The sequence below is a fragment of the Corvus hawaiiensis genome, chromosome 3 (assembly GCF_020740725.1).
Source record: "Corvus hawaiiensis isolate bCorHaw1 chromosome 3, bCorHaw1.pri.cur, whole genome shotgun sequence".
NCBI lineage: Eukaryota > Metazoa > Chordata > Aves > Passeriformes > Corvidae > Corvus > Corvus hawaiiensis.
The window spans coordinates 65,698,792-65,719,538 of record NC_063215.1 but is presented as its reverse complement, the minus strand read 5'-3'; the positions used below and the strand labels follow the sequence as shown (position 1 = coordinate 65,719,538).

At 40.0% G+C, this 20,747-nt stretch overlaps 2 protein-coding genes across 12 annotated transcripts in view; one reads left to right on the top strand and one right to left on the bottom strand.

The window, feature by feature from the left end:
• Positions 1-4,446: 4,446 nt before the first annotated feature.
• Positions 4,447-10,134, top strand: CCDC28A (coiled-coil domain containing 28A). Of its 2 annotated transcripts, XM_048299289.1 has the most exons (6): positions 4,447-4,540; positions 5,487-5,681; positions 6,688-6,851; positions 7,762-7,916; positions 8,551-8,573; positions 9,615-10,134. In XM_048299289.1, exons 2-6 carry the CDS (start codon positions 5,524-5,526, stop codon positions 9,667-9,669), a joined length of 555 nt encoding a protein of 184 aa, XP_048155246.1. In that variant the 5' UTR covers positions 4,447-4,540; positions 5,487-5,523; the 3' UTR covers positions 9,670-10,134. The 2 variants fall into 2 exon arrangements, with proteins under 2 accessions (XP_048155246.1, XP_048155245.1); XM_048299288.1 differs by lacking the exon at positions 9,615-10,134 and having other exon boundaries at positions 7,762-8,573.
• A 7,834-nt stretch (positions 10,135-17,968) lies between these two features.
• REPS1 (RALBP1 associated Eps domain containing 1) overlaps positions 17,969-20,747 on the bottom strand; it is a 61,339-nt gene continuing 58,560 nt past the window's right edge. For all 10 annotated transcript variants that reach the window (XM_048297175.1, XM_048297165.1, XM_048297166.1 and 7 more), the window contains 2 exons: positions 20,396-20,501; positions 17,969-19,347 (listed from right to left, as the gene is read on the bottom strand). In XM_048297175.1, the coding sequence (XP_048153132.1) occupies positions 20,422-20,501 (80 nt within the window). In that variant the 3' untranslated portion in view covers positions 17,969-19,347; positions 20,396-20,421. The remainder of the gene's footprint in view (positions 19,348-20,395; positions 20,502-20,747) is intronic.

The following is a 20,747-nucleotide window of genomic DNA, read 5'->3' as shown; positions in this document are numbered from 1 at the left end:
ACAATACTGGTGGAGGTTATAAACTGCTTGCTCTTGTGTAACAACACTGATTTCAATGGACTATTCATGCTAGAGATGTGGAAACTGATCAGTAATAATACATAAGTCCAGATATTTCTATATGATCATATTCCTCCACTTAGCACAATGACAGTGTGGGGAGAGAGAAATACAATGTAAGTATATATGCTGACACATTTTCAGTCACATATCTTGAGGACATATCCGTCACCAATCTGTAAAGAATACATGTGTCTAACCCACGCAAATCTACATCCATATTAATCTAGTGCTAATTAATTATATGTATAATTTTAACTTTGCTGCTTTGTCCTGCACGTTTATCTGGCTGATAGATATATACACACCTTGTTATGCAGCTCCTCACAAACCTACAATAAGTACTTTCCTTCCTATGAACAGATATGTCCCAGACCATGCTCTTTTTTGGAAGGTGATGCTACAGCAATGTCAGGATTCCATGAATACAAGGTGCCAACCTGTGAAATACACCTAAAATTAATTATAGAAGCTAAAGAACCCAGTGCTTTCATCAGTGTCTTGGAAGCCTTTAGAAACTACTTGCCATCTCATGTTAACTGAAAAGGGTTTTCAGAAACAAGAATCTGATTTTATTTGCATGCCTATCTCAATACAAAGTACAGACTTAACTTCTTTGAAGTTCTTCTTCAAAGCATCTTCAAAGGTGGGCCTCTAGTTTGTAAGGAGATATACATGTAAATAAAATCAGATTCAATTAACTTTTTAATTTGCTGCTTTAACAATAACATTGTTGCCATTAAAACACTGTTACCTTTGGAGCATTTCAGTCAACAAGTATATACAAATGCTACCACTGTAGTGCGTGGTGGAGTTGTCAGAAAAAAAGCCTTTTAAAGGAAGAAAAAAGCCTTTTCTGGACTGTGAATCATTATCACAATACAAAATTATGCAAAAGCTCAGACAGAGGTAGTCCAAAACATGCCTTTTTTCTCTGTCAAACTTTATTTGATTCTACGCAACAGTGTTATCTGATAGGATTTCTAGTATCAAATCAAGACCATGCTACCTTTGATTCTTTGCTCTTACTATTATCTTTTAAAACAAATTCATTATTCACTATAAAATCACTTTATGAAAACAAAGTCTGATGCTTTCCAATTATCTGCCCTTGTAGGCTCTGCTAAATCAGATATAAAAATAACAGAGGCACCTTAAAAATAATTCTAATGTGATGTAGTGTGCAGTGATAAGAAACTCACTTGGAGCAAAATATTACCTGCATGCTAAAATTGATTGTCTTTTCTGTAGCATTTGACCCCCTCCTACTGAGAGACACTAAACTGAAGCAGGGTTAACTGTGGAATCTAACTGCTTCCTGAATATGAAAGTAATTTTATTTTAAAATTTCTTAGTGATGGAAAAATTTCCCCTTTATTTAAAAACAGACTATAAATCATTCTATTTCAACTGCTTTGGTGGAAACAAAGGACACCCAGTCACCTTCCATCCAAACTGTCAAACAGAACACCTTTAATCACACAGGGAAAAACAAACCACACCTCTATTTACCAACTGCAAGGTGAGTACATTTGCTTGCTCATATAGCATGTCAGAAATGAGCTAAATGAACACAAACATTTCCAAAGTTACCATGGAGAAGCAGTATTTATCTCATACAAATTTCCCAAATGGCAGCAGAAATCTGCCTGTAAGTCTCAATTCGTCCACTTTTTGTAGCCCCCTATATATTTATGTATACAAGTATATGTATCTGTGCAAATGAGGATTTTACTTGGGCAGCCCTGCGACTGAGAATTTGTGTCTGGCTCACAGCCTGTGTGACTTTTGCTAGCTCTTGTTTCCCTGTAACGCATGCCAAACCAGGTATCAGAAGCCCTTTGTATTATAGAACCAACTGTTTCAGCTTCTCTACCTGTCCCTTAAGTCTTGTACCACTGCCTTTTTGCGTAATGCATCTCCAGAGTTACAGGGATTGATTTCTTTCTTCTCAGTTGCTTACATGCAAACACCCGTAGGCTGTTTATTCCTACAGGTGAACTGTCAGTGTATCACTGGTCTATCACAGACCTCTTGCAACAACACCGGGTGTAAATGTATCAGAATTGATTCAGCTCCTCAGACCCAAACTGTGTCCTGCTGCAAGAATTACTTTCACCATAGGATGACCTTCAGTGGACATTTGGTCCCTGTTGTTCACCTGAGAATCAAATGCAATCTCCCTTTGACAGTGCCCCTTTTTGGCCTCAAAGTGGCCACTGAGTCTCACAACTGTAATGTCCCGTGCAAGTCTTGATGAGGCACTGCTATTTAATAGCTCTTCAGGTCTAACTCAAGGTCCAGGATCAGGATCAGGATACAACTGAAAAATCATTCTCTTGGTATCATGTAAAGTTGAGACAGAGGTAGGGATGCATTCTAGGTGCTGCACACCTATTAAACCATGAGGTAGCTTCATACTGAGACACACACTTGCAACACCAGTAAAGCTTTTGGTCAATGTTTTCACTGTGGGTGATGAAGATTATACCACCCTTCACAGCTGGTGTGTGAATAATGTCTGAGAGTCTTCATCAGAAAACACACAGGTATGAACATCATGCTTCTCAAGTAAAACATAAGATCTCGCTGCAGGTGGAAGAAATGCAAACTGACAAGTTGTAGAGATAGTTGATAAGTTCATTTCTCTAGGCAATAAACTACTGTTAGATGGGGGAAAACAGCTCAGGCTACCAGTCATGGGCAGGAAAGATGCGCCGGCCATTCAAGTCCACAAAGCCATCATTGACAGGGATCACTGAGGTGAGAAGTGATGACCAGCAATGCAATAGCGACGGCACCAGGAAATAGCCTTGGTGGGGCTGAACTCGATAATTACTCAGGCTAGGTAGGCACACCCTGCTAATTATACTGCCTGCCCTGAAAATTAAGTTACTGCAAGCCAACGATTCAGGACTGAAATCCAGGTCGGAAATGACACAGCTGCATCCAACTCAGCGTGGCAGCGGGGTTCCTCGTTTAACTGGGATCGATAGCCGTTCCGGGCACATCTGTCGCAGGAATGACAGCGGGTCCTCCTTGTCCATGCGACCCGTTCCTCCCGCTCGGTGCCTCCGCAGGGACAGCCGGGAAAGGAGCGGCCGCCGGGAGCCCCGGAGCCGGGGAGGTGCTGCCCTCTCCGGGCGGGGACCGGCACTGCCGGGGCCCGTCCCGCCCGTGTCGCTGCGGGTGACACCGACACGGCCCCGAGTCCCCCGGGCACGGCCCGCGCTGCCGCCGGGGCTGACGGCCCCTCTGCCGCCCGCTTTGTGAGATCTCCTCCCAGCCTTCACCCTCCAGGGCTACGGAATCACAGAAACAATGCGGTTGGAAAAGACCTCTGAGATTATCGAATTCAACCTGGGACCGAACACCACCTTGTCAACCAGACCTTGGCACTCAGTGCCGTGTCCAGTCTCACCAACCTCCAGGGACGGTGACTCCATCGCCTTCCAGGGCAGTCCGTTCCAATGTCTAATCACCCTTTGTGTAAAGAAATTCCTCCTAATGTGCAACCTAAACCTGCCCTGGCTCAGCTTAATACTATGTCCTCTTGTCATCTGGAGCTTGCTGTTCCACCAGTGGCATTCCTAGACCATATAGCTCCATGTGAACATACTGAGTTCTTCCAGCGTGTCCTCTTGGAGAGAATTCCTATTGCTGACCCTATCTGGAGATAGCGATGCCTTGCAACATCTGAGGATACTTTTCCAGCGGGCTCAGTTGCCGCATGTATAAGCACAGTTCAACTGGCTATAAACTTATGCCGGTAAACTCAGGTAACAAAGGCTATAAACGAGTCAGGTCCCTGATTAGGGCTCCACAAAGTCAAACAAGATGTTTCACCTCAACACGAGGCAAGAGCACTGGAAGAGGCTGCCCAGGGAGGCCGTGGAGTCTCTCTCTGGAGACATTCAAACCCCACCTGCACGCGTTCCTGTGTCACCTGCTCTGGGTGACCCTTCCTGGGCAGAAGGCTGTACGAGATGATCTCCAGAGGTCCCTTCCAACCCTAATGACTCTGTGATTTTCCATACAGTGTAAAACACTCATTTGAGGCGCCCGGTGCTCAGGGTAGTCCTAAAAATCAAAAGCAGCTGAGGCCTGCTCAGTATCGAGCAGGTTGTGGCTGGAGTGCAATTACAGACAGGAGATCAAGTGAGCAGGGGAGAAGGCAGAGTGCTAACACACGGCGTCAGCTGGGAAAAGGACCACAAGTCGCAGTGCAGTGGTTTTCCCCGTGTGTTTTAACACGTGCGGACTTAGAGCAGATACTTTGGAAGAACACAGCCCACCCGCCACGAGGCCTTCTGGGAGCTGTAGTCCGCCCGCGGGGGGAGGTGCTGCCTTGGGGCGGGACTCCCACAATGCACTTCGCGGCGCGGCGGGGCTGCCCCGCTGTCACGTGACCTGCGCGCCGGGCCGAGCCGGCCGCTTCCGCGGGGGTCCGCACGCGGCTCCGGGGCGGGGCCTCTCTCAGGTAGGGGGCGGGGCCTGCGGGCTGGGGCCGCGCGGGGGGCGCGGGGGGCGCGGGTTCGAGGCTGAGAGCCGGCAGGGAGGCTCCGTCCTCTTCCTCCTGCTCCCGGGCCACAGCCGGCGTCCCGAGACTGCGCGGTAATAAAACGGCGGCACACGGCGGGGGCTGCCCGTGCTGCGGGCAGGGGTCTCCTCATCCCGGGAGGTGGCGGCGGGTCCGCGATGGCGCCCGGGGGTCCCGTCGCGGTGCCCGCGGCGCTCTCGGGCCGTCCCCGGGGTGTAACGGGTGTCAGAGGCGTTTCCCCAGCAAGGAGGTGGCGAGGGAGCGCCCGGTCACCGCACATGGCGTGGGTTGTGTGCGCGGCGCTGGGCAGCGCCCGTCGGAGCCCGTGTGCAGCAACAACAGCTGTAGGAGTAATGACGTGGGTGTCACGGCAGCGACAACAAGTGTGAAACACCCACGGCAGTAGTCGTAACACGTGTGTAACAGCAACAACAACAACTGTGTCACAGCAACAACAACAACTGTGTCACAGCAACAACAGCGCGGCATCGGCTGAGTTTTCCCACAGCACCGCTGCTCCCTGCGCAGGAGGCTCTTTGGCACGGATGAGTCGCAGCATCCTCGTCCCCAGCACTTGTCGGTGTTTTCCCTGCCGTGGGCCTGAGCAGTCACGGTGTTTTCTAGCCGTAAGCCACGGGACACAAAGCTTGAGATCATTTGGAGGTACTTGTTGGCTGATGGAGATTTTAATTCCTGCCCGTTCCGCTGATCAGGCAGGCCAGGCATCTTCTAAAAATGGGATTCTCTTGTTCTCAGAAATGAGTGACTGCTCGTCTCTGAAGGAACTACACGTTTCATTGCCACGAGCTGTCTTTCCACTTGCTTTTATTGTGAACGCCAGTTTTAATGAATGAATGTTTCTTACTTTCCTTTCTTCCCTGTGAAGGACAAGGCATTAGTCTAGATGCAGTAAATTGGAAGAAATGGAAGAAAGGAAGATCAAGAGGAGGAGCCCCAAATCATCTACCAGTCACTCTGCTCAGGTTGCTAACTCCAAGAAAAGCTCAGTGCCAGTCAGTAAAAGTACAGCCTTTTCCAACCCTGCCCCACAGCCTGCCGTACAAAAACCAAAGTTAAAACGGTAAGCTCAGGGTATTTGCAGACTTTGAGGAAGTGAGAGCCAGAAACTTGGCAATGCTAAGACAGTCTAAAGGTTGTTTAGACTGGCTGTGACAGAAGAGTTTCAGACTTGTGAAAAGTTTTGATGATGTGTCTTTTTTAGCAAAATGATTTGTGTTTAATGCAATATAATGGTTATTTTACAGAAACGGAAGGTGTTTTACACTCTTTTTGTAAGCTTTATGAAATGTTACACAATGTTGTAGACTCATACTGACAACAATTTAGCTGAAGCAGGGTATAGCCTGATGTGCCTGGTGAAAGACATGAGTTGGGTGATCAGATTTGGGCATCGTATGGGAGATAGTAGAGCCTCAGATGTACAGCTGTGAGCAACAAATGAAATATTACATGACTGCAAGGTTGGAACTGACATGTATGGCAGGAAATGAGTGATATATATTGAACGGGATGAGCTAGAATTGGAATTTCCAGGTGTTTTGTGACTGGGGACTTCTCAGTTGGGGCAGCATCTTGCATAAAGAAAGACATTCAGTTCTTCATAAAGTACCACATCAGAATACTTTGTTTTTTGTTGATGGTATGTGTGGTTCCGTTTGAGAACATTAATTTTCCTGCATGTTAGAAAATGTATTTCTTGGCTGTGGCAGACACAGTAGATAAATAAATGAAGAGGAATTCTAAAGTGAAATGTTAGCTGGAGGGAGGCAGCAGAATTTACTGACCTCTAAGTTTTAGCTGAAGATTAAATACAGAACTGTCAGCAGGAAAGCAGATTGCTGGAACCCTTCATTTTGCAGTATCAAAATGTTGAGATAGTGATGTTCTTTATTTTTAAGACAAGCTGGTGGTCCAGTTTTTATTTTAAAAGCAGTGATTGAAATATGCACTATATATTTCCCATTTAATTTTCAAAGCCCAGATGTACACTTCCTTACATTTCAAATTTACAGTGAAATTGAAAACAGGAAGTAATATTTGTTTTAATTTTTTTTTTTTTTTTTTAGCGTAATCAAAGAGAAAGCCAAACCTCCAGGAGGTGAAGCAAAAGGGGCACAGGCAGCACCAATCCAGCATTCTTTTCTCACAGATGTATCAGATGTCCAGGAGATGGAAAGGGGACTTCTGAGTCTCTTGAATGACTTCCACTCTGGCAAACTTCAGGCATTTGGTAAGTGCATGAATTGTGTGTGTACAATAGTTGGTTTTTATAGCTGTACAATGGTAACATTTGCAAACAAGTGTGCTTCATGGACAGACTGCTAGTTGTCAGTTGGACTCTGCCACATGAATTTAACCTAATTAATACATATTACTGCATTTTTAAATTATAGTCCTATTGCAAGGTTGTCTGTGTTGTGAGATTATTCATATGACATTTCATTATTCCTTCCAGCATGGAAGTACCTTTCCTTACGAATTTAAGATACCAAATTTAAAACCACTTGTTTGTGATAGTGTAGGAAGAAGTAACTGTATTTAGCACCCAGTTTTGCTGTGTATGAACCTTTTAGACTATTGGTAACAACTTTTATGAAAATCAGTGCCAGCTGCATTTTACTCAGGTTACTCTTCTGTCTTAGCTTCTTACTATTTTTACAGCCTCAGAGTTGATGGAGATTTTAGAAAAACCATTACCCATTTTTGCTTCCTTTTTTCCTCCTGTACTAAGTAGAAAGATGCACATGTGCTTTTGCAAGTTTAGTGTTAGGTCAGCATGTCAATTTCACACTGATTTTACAAAAGAACCTGAGAAGTCTGTATTATATAAACCATCTGTTCCAAGAAAGCAACCCTCAGATTAGTCAAAATTTAAAAAAAGGCTTACTTTGATCTTATTTAAAGTTAAAAAACAGGGCCTCTCTAAATCAGAGAAAAATACAGGAGTATAGCAAAACCATGTGCATTCTAAAAAACTCTTAGAACGTTTGGTAGCCATTGTAAATTCAGCACAACACAACATCAGATGGGGTGACAGAAACTTCAGTAGTGAAACAGTGAGAAATCGAGAAAGCAAATTCTTCACACCTTCATTTGCACTCTTGGGTTTCTTTATCTAAAGCTTTTGCCTGTCCTTTTAGGAAATGAATGTTCCATAGAGCAGATGGAGCATGTGCGGAGTATGCAGGAGAAACTTGCTCGCCTCAATCTGGAGCTCTATGGGGAGATGGAAGAACTCCCTGAAGATAAAAGAAAACTAGCCAGTGATTCCAACCTGGATAGACTGCTGTCAGATGTAAGTACTGGGAAGGCAGAAAACATGGAACTTAGCCCACAGCAAAGCTCAGTTCAGGAAAACGCCGCTCCTGGGTGCGCAGTGATTTACAGTTGAAGAGAATGTAGCTCTTCAGTGAACCAAGATGTGAGCCTTGCCCTCCTCTTGGTTGTGGGAAAACACAGGACTTGTTTTCATACATTACAGCTGCTGGTTGCTTTGGGGAGCAGAGCAGGCTAGCTGCAAGCTGCCTGAGCATGTCAGCCTGCTTAGGGACAGCCCGTGTACTACAGAACTACAACCATTTTCCCTATGGCCCATCCCCCTACATTTGGGGAACATGACACACAACAAGCAATATAGATCTGTATATTCTACACTTTGTCTCGTGTATTTCCGTAAAAATCAAAACTGTTAAAATTTCTTTAAATTTCTTGAGATGAGTAGATTTAAACTTAATTTGGAACTTGGCTCATTGTACAGAATTCAGTGTAGGTTTGATTTGATTTTTGTAATAAATCATACATTTCAGGCCAGACTATTAATTATTTCCTTCCTTGTTTTAATGTATTTATTTTAGCATACTGCCATAATTGTTGCATTTCTTTGACCAACAGAAGTGCCATTTCTCATAATTTCTACATTTATATTGCAGCTAGAAGAACTGAATTCATCTATGTATCCTTTCCCTAAAATGTTTATTTTGCATTATAATTACTAACTGTAATCAAATTGCAGTGTATTTCCCCAATAACTGATGTCTTTACAAGAGTCAAATCACTTCAATAATGCCTTTTCTTTTAAATTAGTGCTATAATACAGCATAGATTTTTAGGTTCTTCCAATACATAAGTGACTGGATCTTAACACATCTAATTAGAGGTTGTTTTTTTAATCTGGTGATTTATTTAGCTACCATGTACCACTTGTGTACCACAGTGTGTTGTCAGTGGCAAAGCCCATCCGCAGCAGGGTCTTTCTACATGCGTGTTATTGAGACATTCTGGACCATCCGTAGTATTCCTTCAACAATATTCAGAAGCATCTGTCCCACTGATAAGTGAATCCGATTACCTTTTAGTTTTTTTTCTAGAAACGTGTGGTTATTTATCACTGATTTGACTGTGGAGAGTGAACTGACTTAACTTTTTATTTCTAGGGTCACATACTTCAGCAGAGCTTAGGTAACTGAACAAATGTGTGCTCTTAGCCCACAGAGAAGAAGATAAAGCTGAATACCTCAGCTTGTCTTTTACACTGTGCTTGTGATAAGCCAGGATGACAGTGGAGAAGCGTAGCACTCCGTTTGCTCTGCAGTCTGGTTATTTCTGTTGTTACACACTTTGTATGAATTGAGGTGGTGAGGCTCTGGTTTTTGGGGCCTAAGATCCTGCACTGGTATGTGCATTCCCTGCATATCTGTGGAAAGCTGTTTAAGGCAGATTTCATTAAGAGGACAAGTGATAATACTACCATGTAATAGTGATAAAAATGATCTGCCACCCCCCTTGAGCCACAGGCTAATGCTGGAGGTATGTAATGCTCAAGTCTCATTGAGTAATACTAATCTACTGGTTGAGAACTAGCGTAGGCCTTACCAGAACAGAGTTTATCTGGACTGGTGTACAGCCCGGAGTAAGCAGAGTTTCGTGTAACACTGCTGTGTTGTTTATGCCTTATCTGTATGTGAAAGTGTTATTCCTTAATGATTTGCTTCAGCCAAAAACTACATTTAGCAGATGCTCAAGATATTCCAAATGGTACCACAGGCTGAGAGAGAAAAATCTTTGTCAGTTTGGATTCTCCCAGTTTTGCTTTTGTTTTTCCTGACAATGGAATCAAGAAGAGTTGTGACTTTATGTTGTTTTTTAATTTTACACAACAAAGAATCGAAGTGCAAATCCAGGTGTTTATTTTGCACATTGTTCTGAGCACTGCATTATGTCAGGGCTCAGTATCTAGAGCTGTAGTTAATTGTGATGCTGTGCTTTTTATCATTGCCTTACTTAACAGAAAAATTGGAGAAGCTTGGAAGTATATTGCTTCTGCGCAGTGTTCATACGGTTGCAAATGGTACATGTATATAGGTTCATTGGCATTTCTCCAGTTTTTATGAAGGTAGTGATAATGTTGCCTTTCTGATCATTACATTGACAATCTGCACACTGTATCTTTAGTATTTTGTTGATTGGTGATGCCTCAATATTAACTTATTGTTAATAAAGTGAAAAGTTTTAAATATATGTTGTTTCATTTACAGAAGCTGCTATTGGCTTGGCTGTGTTAGGAAGATGAGTTCTACATGTTTGCAGAGTTTACTTTTTTCCATTACTGTTTTCCATTACTGAAGAATTACAAAATGTCACCAAATTAAAACTAGCATGCATGCTAGCAGTCCACATAAATTGATTAAGTATTGTGAAATTTAAAAATTGGGTAAATAGTTACTCTTCAATAAATCCAGGATATCCAGTTTTGTAGTTACTCTGATGTTGTAAACAGGCTGCTGTTAATTGGTATCATCTTTCTGTGCACGGAGAAAAAAAATATCTGTATTGTGTAAAATCAGGCTGGTTTTAGGTCCAAAATTTCTTTCTGGGTCCATCAAACCATGCCTTTGATTCTAGATTTATTTTATATTCAGTTTTTAGGTAATACATTCAGATTTTATACCATTTACACTTACTGAACAAGGAATGGAATTTTTATCCTTCTACCTGAACACAAAGCTTTCATCAGCCCAGAGTGAGTGTATGGCCAGGGAATAGAAGATTCCTCTTGTTTGGCATCTTTGGAGAAGAGGCTTCTTCAGCCACAAGTTGTAGTTTTGGATTGCGCAGCACCGAGCCTGCAGCATGCTGGGGACAGAAGGATCATTTAACCACCATGGGGTGCTCTGGCTACAGATTGAGCCTCAAAGTCCCTGCCTCACCTATCATGCAAATCTCCACGATTTACAAACCAGGAGGGATCTCCCAGCGGTTGTTCTTGTTCTTTATGCAATTTATCTCCTTCGTTGCTGAGGTTCTCTAGGAGTTTGCATGCTGGTAAATGTACCTAGGAGTCCCTGCCTGCAGCTGGGTATGTACCTGTGATGATGTGAAATCCAGCGTCAGCTTAGGAGAACTAGAATACAACAAGCTTCTCACAAAGTGAAGCCAAGGCTTATGTTTGTTTCCCCCTCACCTCTCTGACCAATAATTGGGCAATTATAATTTCTGCACAGCACCTTCTCACATCAGCACTATGGTCTTGCTTCTGGGCAGACTTCTGAACAAGAAACATTCAAGTAGCATGTTTTAGCCTTGTGCCTCATTCAAGGTGTGGCAAAAGTCACTACTACAGCTGCAGTTGTACAAACAAAATTACATTCTTGCAGCTCACCTGGATGCAGGATCAGAGCTCTGTGCTCACTAGCAGCTTATTGCCAGCAAGTGCAGTGTATTGTGGCACTGTAAATGCACACTCATCCCAAACCACACTTTTAACCTCAGAGTTTAAATATTCTACAATAGAGGCAGCTCTTTCCCATTTTTGGGCTCTGCCATCAAACTGCTTAGGCTTACTGTTTCAAACACATTTCAAATCACTTACAAACACGTTGGATGTCTTGGATCTCTTGTTTCTGTAGCAATTTATGCAAGGACAGAGCCTTTAATTTGAGATACAGACATAAATACCTTTCTCAAGCAGCTGTTTAGAATTATGTAAGAATTAGCCCCTTTTTCTTCAATCTCTTTATACCCATGGGCAATTATAAGTCACAAAGAATGCATTAATTACAAATAATTGAGAAATTAAGAAATTCTTTTTCCCTTACCTCCTCCTGGATACAACTTTGTGTCTTTGACACAGTCCATTAGTGGTGGGTGCTTATTAACTTCTGGATCCATACAAGAAAATTGTGTAGCAAGACTTTTAAGAGACTGAACTCTTTTATGTGGTAATGAACTAATCACATTTCTGGGCTCCTGCAGGAAAAGAAAAAAGTCTACTATAACGTATTTGTGAAAGTCTTTTGTAAATAGAGAAGTATGTAAGTGGCTGGAGAAAACGAACTCCTTTTCTGTTATGTTGTTTCCTGAGGAGCTGTTTATGGAGATAGAAGTGTATTAACATTAAATGTTTAATATATTTATCAGTGTGAGTTTAGGCCAGTGTTGTGGTTTAAAAACACACTGATAAATGGGTTTGGTGCTTGAAAGAAGTTGCTCTTTGCTGCGTCACTGCGGGGAATCTGGAGCACAAGTTACATTCTCCTCTGCACTTCCAGTTGAAGGCACCAACATTAGAAGAAACAGATGGGATGAATCATGGCTTCATGGCTGGTGTCACTGCCAGCATTTTGGGGGTTTTGACAATGCAATGGCCTATGCAGCACCAGGCATGCTGGCATTAGATGGGATTCATCCTTCTCAGCAAGGGAGGAGAGTCTTTGCTCAGGAAGTAGCTCACTGGCAGAGCTTTACACTAGATGTGATGGGGGAGGGGTTCAGTACCAGGCTTGTCCCTGGCAAACTGGGATGAGGTGCAAAGGTCAGAGGGACAAGGTGCTGGCAAAGGTCCTCTACTGCTCTCAGCTGTACTGGCCACACTGGAGCACCCTGCAGTCTTATAGAGATGACCCAGGGACTCATCTGGTAGCAGAAGCCAACAGGAAAACACCAAGGAAACATGTCAAAGAAATTAAGGAGTATTCCCTTGGGAAGGATTGAGTCTGCAATGAGACCAGACATGGCAGATTTCTGTATCAGCACTGACCTTTGCTGAAATAAAGCTTTACAAAGAAACTTGTGGCACACATCCACAAGAGCTGTAAATTTCTCTAAGTTAAAAAAAAAAATCCATATATTTTTAGTAGTTGATGTTAGATATAAATTTTGAATCTTAAAAATTAGTCATTGTAATAGACCATAATTTTCCCACTATTTAAAAATACTAAGATTAATATGAGCCCTCCAACTTACAGCTCTTTAACCATATTAAACCAACAAGAACCAGAACATGAAATAACTAAGAACAAACAATTCCCCACAAACTGGAAGGCTGGGACCAGAGTGAATGAATTATCACTGATCAGTGCAATATTGTAGCGTCAAGCCAAAATACTGGAACAGATACAGTCTAACAGTTAAGCAAGTGCCAATACAAGAAATATTTATATGGAACTCTAAAAATTGCAATGCATATGTGAAACAAAATAGGTGTATGTTAGAATAAAAATCCATGCCATCTTCATGAAAATTTTAAACCCAAAATCCTACCTTACAATCCAAATTACATCTACTTTTGATTTTAGATAGTACTAATTTTGGGTTAATTCAGATCAGGACAGTCTTGAGCTGTGACAGTTGAAATGCAACCTCCCTTACATCAGTATGTAAAATTCTTTTCCACAACTGACAAAAAACATTCTACTATTCTATATGAAGAGGTATTTGCAAAAATGAAGTTTTAAAACCTGAAAGGAAATCAATGTTCTTAAAAATTACAGGAAAAAAGGATAAAAAACACTGACAAAATTAGAACTTTTCATGTCAAAAGTACTGAGACATTATCAATTTTAGCATGTTTTTTGGTTAGCAAGTCCACTATGGAAGCAATGTGGTAAAAACCACAGAATCCATCAAAATTACCAGCCTCTTAATTTTGAAAAAAATGACATGTGAGCTAATACTGCTTTCCCACAGGACCATTCTTGCTTTAACACTACTTTACCCCAAAGGACAAAGTGCAGAGTAAAGGGGATTTGTTCCTTTTAGGTACCCTTCTACAGCAAAAGGACCTTTTGATTCTTCTATGATCCTTGGTTCCTTCTGATGAGAAGGCAGGTGACCAAGTTCCTTCATGAGGGCAGTGGAAGACAATGGATTGAAGCTCTAGAAGAAAGGCTTGTTATAAACCGAAGCATTCTTCTTCCAAAGGCAAGATACGTAACAGAAAAAACAAATGACATGCTTGAAGCATGGCACTTCTGCATTTTCTGATAGAATACAATGAATTACAACTTCCTACAAAACTACTTTCATCTTCTCCTTGAAATACACTCTGAATTTCCATACTTAAACTAACTCAAGCTTCCTATCAGCTCAAGCTATGCAAAATAAGGCACAAAAGCACGTAGTAGAGTGCTGAATTTCACAGCATTTTAATTAAACACACATCTAAGTTACCATAGGGATTCCCAAAGTATTTCCTTTGACTTCTACAGAGAAATCTCATATTGCTGAAGCTCCTTACTATACATAACTTTCTTGCTAACTCTGACACAGCCAGTCAGGTATGCTAGACCTCCAGAAGCCCTTAGGCGAGTGATCACAGCAGCTGTTGTAATGCTTACTCCACTTCCTGCTCCCCCAGCTGTCAGGAAAATAACTGATTTTCAACATGAAATCAATTTATTTTCTCAATATGCAACTGGTCTTTCAAATGTTAGTGTTCCTTACTTGCCTTTTGATTGGATACCAAAACCACAGGCTCCTTGCAGAAGACAGTTCTGCTCCAGAGTGCAGTTTCTTACAATAAACGTGTTCCACACCATGGAGCATCCCCTCTTCTGTCAGTTTAAATGCAGCTGTACTTGAGCCAAAGAAAGACAAGCAGTCAGACCTCTGAGTTAAGCGACAGAAAGCCAAAGGCAGCACTGCAGCTCTAAGGGATACACCAGAGTGTACGTGCACTGCAGAGCACGATGTATCTCCGACCTCTGTGAGCTCCTCTGCACACTGGGAAACAATTCAGTCACATATAGTTCAACAGCAGTATTGCCAAAATTTGGGTTTCCCTCAACTTACCACTGAAGTCAGCTTAAATTGCTTTTACTACTTATGTTTTGTTAATTTTGTAGGCCTCTCATAAACAAGATCAGTCAAAACAACAGAGTAATTTCAGCTGCTTCCAGATCAAATGCATCAATGTCTGTAAGAGTGGAAGTGTCAAGAATATATTCTACCAGGGATGAAATTGAATTCATCTAGATTTCTGTAGCCCAGTATGCTGGTGAAGTGTGATAAATAGTACTAAGAGTCTTCTTAAAGCTTTGGATTTAAGCTGTGAGATCACAAACTTTCTATTTCATAGTCACAATTCCAAATTTTTTAGTATTGTAACTTAGCAAAGGCTGTTTTGGACAATAATTTAAATGCAGGACACTGAAGACCTATATACCAGTGTCTTGGGGTGACTGGAAAGAAGTACTGTGAAACCACTTTGAAACACACTAATAGTGTACAACCAGATACAACTAGTGTACAATCAGTATATGCTTTAGATACAAAAATAACATACCATCTACCTTTAAAGGAGAAATTTCACCTTTAAAGTCCATTTTGCCAATTTAAAAGAAATATTACTGAAAGGAATTAAACACAGTATTAAACTTCCCCCATGCCCCCAAACACAAGCAATTAATTCAAAGACTCCTGTGAAGTTAAAATTTTGCTTGTGTACTAATTATCAGGACAACCCTCTATTGTCTCATTTGGTTATTGGTACATAGACATTATTAACATCTTTCCTATACAATCCCTAGTTCGTTAAGACTATTAAGAGAACACAGCATTTAATTTTGTTTGTTCTTAGATAATGAAGTCCTTGGTTTTCATGCGTTTTCTGCTAGAGAGCTGTATGATAAATGATTGGTGCATCAATATACACGGCAAGACAAGCTGCATAAGCATGCAAATATATTTAAAATACACAAGTTATTTTTTCATCTTCCACACAGAGTAAGAACTACATTGTTATTACTCACTTGGGAAGTAATGTGCTTTTGCCACACATTACAATTTCAAGAAACTATGTTCCACTAGAAACTAAGACTAGAATGAGCTAGGAGTCAGGAGGCAGTGATTTACTATTTTTTACCGTTTTAGGAAAAAGTGATTAAGGCTAGGCCACCCATAAAGTGACATTTAGAGACAAACTGCACAGCTGAAACCAGAAGAGTAATTCTCAACTCTGCCCTAAATGTAGAGTCAAAACACAGCACACCCCATCCATAAGGGACAGAGACATGTCACACAAGAAACAATGCTGCAAATTTATTTTCTTTAGTTTTACGTTTTTATAACCTCAACTTTGTTTATCCCACATAAGACATTTTCAGAAATACGAGATCATCTAGTTCATCACAATTGCAAGGAAAATGAGGTGCATGTGAAGTACAAAAAAAATCGAAAATACTCGCTTACATTGGATAGACTTAGAATACCGCTCCAAACAAAGCGGTTTTTCAGCTTTTTACCTTTGCATTTTGGAAATCTTCTCTGCAGTCCAAAGATAGGCAGTGAATGGAGAAAAAAGCAACTCCAAAGCAGGTGGAATGAAGAAAGAGGCACATTATTAGGAGATACAAAAGAAACACAAACCAAACGAGAAGACACATTCTTCCAATGAGAAAGTCCAGAGAAAAACATTTTCCAGGTGTTTCAGAAAGGCATGCTGCTGTCCATCCATCACAGCTGGGTACATGAATCACATTCCATACTATTTAGTAGTCTACATTTATACTTGCCATAGAGAGAGCACCTCTTTTGTACTGTACATAATTCCTTGCCCCAAAGAGCTTACAATCTATGATCATAAAAAAGGATGCATCAAGTAGCTGGATCAAGATCAAACAAATGGAGAAGACAGGGAGATAATTTTATAAGGGATTAAAGTTGGGTTACATTACTAAGTGAGGTAACTTCTGAACATCATTGGCAGTGATGTTCTTAAGACATTAAGTAGCTTTTCAGTTAGAACGTCTTCTGATCATGAAAAACTGGTTTAAAATGTACAGAATGATGCATTAAAAGTAATCCACAAAAATTCTTAAAAATAGACTTGTTGCCAAGACACAAAAATGTTCAGACTGCCAAAGTTCTTCACTTGAGACACTAACCTGTCATTCTACTAGAAAGATATGGATGTTAGAGAAATTCATATGTACATGTAACATTTGAATGTAAAAGGCTTTTTACATTTAAGCTTAAAATGTTAAATTTTGATTTAAGAATCCTGTTGCTATAAACATAGGCTTAATACTTAAATATTAATATGAAAATAGTGCTATTTTAGAAATGTATTTTAAACTTTAAAATAAACTATGGACAAGATACAGTCGGTTCAAAAGATCAACATTCTTTAACTGCAGTGACTCACTTTTCCCACCTTTTAAAAAAGGGAAAAACTTTTTCCCACCCTGTTCCTGCTACTTGTCATTTATAATAGAAGTGATTGGTCCATCAACTTAACGTTTTTTAGTTTACTTTTGGGGGGGTTCATTTGTTTAGCTGGGTTTTTCTTCACATTTCCCTATTTATATATAGTTTTCTGAATTCCAAGCCTTGCACTTTATATATAATTTATACATCACCTTTGTGCCCATTTAGCTATCATTTCTTAATCCCTTTACATGCAAATAGAAACTACCATCTTTCATGCAACTATGACATTCTTTCATACCAGAGAATTTTGCTTTGGACTGTATACATAAACCGTCTGCACCACTTCCATGACATCTGAAAAAATGTTGGAATAGTTATAGTAGCAAAAATTCACCACAATTATCCAGTCTGTTTATGATAACCAAAAAGAGAAATACGTGTTTTTCACCGTAACAGCATAACCAGTGGTAAGTCTGACTTGACCTATCCTTTTGGAAGGGAAGCAGATGTTAAGAGAATTTCATTTATGCACAGAAGTGAGACAGCAATGTTAAGGACTGCTAACAGAGGATGATTTATCTTTAACTTTTAAAGGAATTCTCAAGAAAATCAAACCAGATATTAAGACTAAACAACTACAAATATATTTGACCCAAGTCAATACTAACATTTACTTTTTAGAAATTACATTTGTATTAAATTTGCTTATAGGAGGATACAAAAGGAGTATAGCCACAGATTACCAAGAGAATCACTTCTGATCAACAGCTAAAAATGAGGGAAGAAAATGGCCAAAAGATTACAATCAATCACTTCTTGTACATGCCACAAATTTACAAAAAATTCCCTGCAAACCTGTAATAAACCCCTCCCCCTTATTTGAATGAGCTTCAATTCCCAGATAAAGATGAATCAACAAAATTAAAATATTGTGCTGTTTTATTGGTGTAAAAATCACACAATTGCTAGTTCTGATTCTGCAGAGATACATCCATGCAGTTAAACATCTATGATCCCACAGCCAGAAGAAGCCATTAAATAGAATATCTGCTGTTAGTCAGCAATTAATGCAAATTTACATATGAGATCAAAATGTGTGTATCGTACAATATACAACAAATCCTAATACAGTACATCAACCTGAATAGCAGGATACACTCAAGGAACTCTGTTAATAGTGAAGCCTGTCTATATGCCAGAGAAGTAAGGCCTGGAAACAAGATGACAGAAGGTACCCCAGAATTCCTAAGAAGCAAAACTGTTCATTTTTTGTTTTTTGGTGGTTTTTTTTGTTTTTTTTTTTTTTTTTTTGTGGGAATTAGAAGTTTATAGAGGTATTGACACATTACTTGACAATACAATTTGTTATAGTGAAGACTGGTGGATGTGATCTGCTATTAAAAGGTAATGTGTGAGACATGCAATTACAGGTGGTGCTTAGATAATGTGCAATTAATGTTTGGGATCTACATCCAACTCTTTTCACAAAAGGGAGAACTAAAAAAGACCTGTTTGATAGACTACCAATTGTGCCATAAATGTTTCTATGCATGCGGCTGAATCAAGATCATGAATGGGTAAAACGTGAACACCTGGCAATCTGTGGTTACATACTCTATAATGTATGCAACAAAAATCACAAAATCCAATCCAGCTGATATGGCAAATAACCTGCAAGAACTCTCCCAACCTGAGTAAGCTGGTGAATTGCAAAGGCTTTCTAGAATCGTGAACAACTTTCCAATTGTGAAAGGCAGCTTGGGAAGTAACACTGGCTAATGACAGATTAGTAGTTTGTCTTTTTTCTGGCACAGTAAAATAAATGCCATAGTGAATGAAGAGTTTATGTGCTTAGAGGTTAAAATCAACTGATGAGCAACCCTATTCTGCAAAGATGTTTCAACAGGAAAAAAATCCCACGAAAAAATTCCAGTTGGAAATTTTGGCGACAAACTCTGCAAACTCAAGTCCAACAAAGATCACAGATGCCCACAGAAAAAGCTGTGAGAGGCAGTGTCACATTCAAGGAAAAAGTCAGTTGTTTTCTTTTTTTTTTCTCTCTGTACTGAAATTAAAATACTTAAAATACGGAAGTGGACAAACTGACAAAACTGAACCACAACATTTAATGTAGAATAGAGTGCACTGAGCTAGATGCATGGATATTTAAATAGGCCTTGAAACCAATACCCCTTTCAAAATTAGTAAATTCACAGTTAACGGCAGTAGGCTTAGAGGTGAGAGAAGGGTCGAAGTTGTTCCAGTTGGACTTCCAGGGAGATTCTCTCTTCAAGAACATCCTACAAAAGAAAGATTTTCTACTGACTGTCCACAGAAAATGAGAACTAAAAATTTCCTCATGCAATCAAAATCTGCTTCAGTTTGAGAACTAACTTACTTTCTAGAATCTTGGTAACTCCTCCCATGATCTGAATAGAAGACTGGCTGGCTAGTAATTAGTAATTACTTATCATTGAAAATCAATACTTTGCTCCAAGGTGATGCCATTTAATATTTTTTCCTTTCTTTCAAATCACCCAAACCCAAATTTGTAACCAGAAGCAAACCCAACTATAATATTTCCAAATGAAGTCTAAGATGTTAAGGGGGTAAGCTCTCACCTGAAATAAAAGTATTGGAAACTCACAATTTTTTCCCCCAGTTTTTCCTCTTATGTGAATTTTATGCACCTTGACTCTCATAAACAGTAACAAGTGAAATTCAGGCTTGAGTTTTTAAAATGGTCTAACGTCCATTCTGGACAGTATCTTATTAATTTATGTTTACATTTAACATACTTTTTAAAAATTATCTTGATAGCTAAAATTAGATATCTTAGGCAAGAAAGATGGCAGGCAAAAGACAGTAAGATGATAGCTGACCTAGATAAACAAATGACTATTGTTGCACTAATTATTAAACTGCAAGTTTTGTATTTCAGATTATTGTATTTGTTTAAAAATATTTACAATTTAACTAAGACTTTAAGGCTTGCTTTTTCCTTCAGAAGCACACAAACCATTTCAGTTGCTCTTCTCGGTACTGCTTTTAAAGTATGTGATGACCACAACAGATAACTTAGTATTAATAATGTGAGGTAAAATTTTAGTGTAGCTAAAAGCAAATCAATACATTGAAAAATGTGCATTGTAGTAGCAAAAGTGTCATTTGTAATTTCACAAAGCTTGTCACAAATAGGTATATTCTATTATCTACAAAAATAGCTAAATATTTCATATCAATATTCTCTACTACATTTATCATTGGTTTGCAGAGATGCCTGTTACTGTGCATCACTAACATCTTGCCCTCTGAGGCTTTTCTCTTACACAAAGACTAAGGAATTACCTTTAGTTGCTGCTGTAGTTCACTGTTCAATCTGGCCAAAACAGTGTTGGTTTCCTTGTTACGTCTGATTGATGCCTGAATTGCCTTCTTGTCTTTCCCCACTGATCTGAGAATATATTAGAAGTACAGTAATAAGTCATTTTGCCACTTAGCTGAACATCTCACTTATAGTCCCCCTTCTTTAAGTGAGCAGAATCCTCTTTTAAAATTTTTTTTACTTGTTACACTGTTAAATTTTTCCTCATCTGTCTGGTTTGATTAACCATGTTTGTTTGCACAGAAACACACATATGTAAGTTTTGTATATGCACACATAGTTGGTTTCAATCAAAGAGCACGCGGTGCATTTTAA

What these genes read in the sequence shown, in the direction of transcription:
- CCDC28A (XM_048299288.1), top strand. Translation starts at nt 5,524, where the DNA reads ATGGAAGAAAGGAAGATCAAGAGGAGGAGCCCCAAATCATCTACCAGT. An exon ending in CAAAAACCAAAGTTAAAACG is followed by an intron (nt 5,682 to 6,687) that starts GTAAGCTCAGGG and finishes TTTTTTTTTTAG; the next exon opens with CGTAATCAAAGAGAAAGCCA. An exon ending in TGGCAAACTTCAGGCATTTG is followed by an intron (nt 6,852 to 7,761) that starts GTAAGTGCATGA and finishes CTGTCCTTTTAG; the next exon opens with GAAATGAATGTTCCATAGAG.